The sequence below is a fragment of the Coturnix japonica genome, unplaced genomic scaffold, assembly GCF_001577835.2.
Source record: "Coturnix japonica isolate 7356 unplaced genomic scaffold, Coturnix japonica 2.1 chrUnrandom451, whole genome shotgun sequence".
Classification (NCBI taxonomy): Eukaryota; Metazoa; Chordata; class Aves; order Galliformes; family Phasianidae; genus Coturnix; species Coturnix japonica.
In genome coordinates, this window is record NW_015439870.1 from 68,174 (window position 1) to 69,503 (window position 1,330).

General features: G+C 58.0%; 1 protein-coding gene across 1 annotated transcript in view; it reads right to left on the bottom strand.

The window, feature by feature from the left end:
- Positions 1-1,330, bottom strand: part of LOC107306990 (uncharacterized threonine-rich GPI-anchored glycoprotein PJ4664.02-like) — a 42,789-nt gene that overhangs the window by 33,050 nt on the left and 8,409 nt on the right. The window contains 1 exon segment of the mRNA XM_032441642.1: positions 18-1,324. Within this exon segment, the coding sequence (XP_032297533.1) occupies positions 18-1,324 (1,307 nt within the window).

The following is a 1,330-nucleotide window of genomic DNA, read 5'->3' on the forward strand; positions in this document are numbered from 1 at the left end:
AGGTGACAGTAGATGACATGACAGCTGTGGGGGTGACAGAGGTAGAGCTGACAGCAGTGGAAGAGATGGCAGTGGAGGTGACAGCTGTGGGGGTGGTTCCAGTGGGGGTGACAGTGGTGGGGGTGACAGCAGTGGATGCAGCAGAAGGGGAGGTGACATCGATGGTGGTGGCAGATGTGGGGGTGACAGCAGAGGAGGTGACAGCAGTGGAGGCTCCTTCAGTTGTAGCAGAGGCTGTAGAGGACAGTGATGAGGTAGCAGTGGAGGTGAGAGCAGATGAGGTGACATCAACGGTGGTGACTTCAGTTGGGGTGACAGTGGTGGGGGTGACAGCAGTGGAGCTGATCGCAGTGGATGCAGCAGAAGGGGAGGTGACATCGATGGTGGTGGCTGTAGAGGAGGGGACGTTGGTGGGGGTGGTTCCAGTGGGGGTGACAGTAGAGGAGGTGGTGGCAGTGGGGGTGACAGAGGGGGAAGAGATGGCAGTAGAGGGGATATCTGAGGAGGTGACATCAATTGTGGTGACAGAAGATGAGGTGATGGCAGTGGGGGTGGTTCCAGAGGGGGTGACAGCAGTGGAGGTAACAGAGGATGTAGAGGACATTGATGAGGTTGGAGTGGAGGGGACTGAGGTGGAGGTGACTTCAGTCGGGGTGACAGTGGTGGGGGTGACATCAGGAGAGGTGACAGCAGTGGAGGCAGCAGAAGGGGAGGTGACACTGATGGTGGTGGCCATAGAGGAGGGGACGTTGGTGGGGGTGGTTCCAGTGGAGGTGACAGCAGTGGAGGTGCCACTAGAGGAGGTGACAGCAGTGGGGGTCACAGTAGAGGAGGTGACAGCAGTGGGTGTAGTTCCAGTGGGGGTGACAGTAGAGAAGACACCCACAGTTGTAGCAGAGACCGTAGAGGACACTGATGACGTAGCAGTGGAGGGGACAGAGGTTGGGGTGACAGCAGGAGAGGTGACAGTAGAGGAGGGGACAGAAGTAGAGGCAGAAGAAGTGGAGCTGACATCGATGGTGGTGGCCACAGAGGAGGGGACATTGGTGGGTGTAGTTCCAGTGGGGGTCACAGTAGAGGAGGTGGTGGCAGAAGAGGTGACAGTAGAGGAGGTGACAGCAGTGGAGGCTCCTTCGGTTGTAGGAGAGACTGTAGAGGACAGTGGTGATGTGGGAGTGGAGTGGGGAGCAGTGGAAGAGATGGCAGAAGAGGTGACAGCTGTGGGGGTGACAGAAGGGGAGGTGACATCGATGGTGGTGGCAGTAGAGGAGGGGACAGCAGTGGAGGCTCCTTCGGTTGTAGCAGAGGCTGTAGAGGACATTGATGAGGT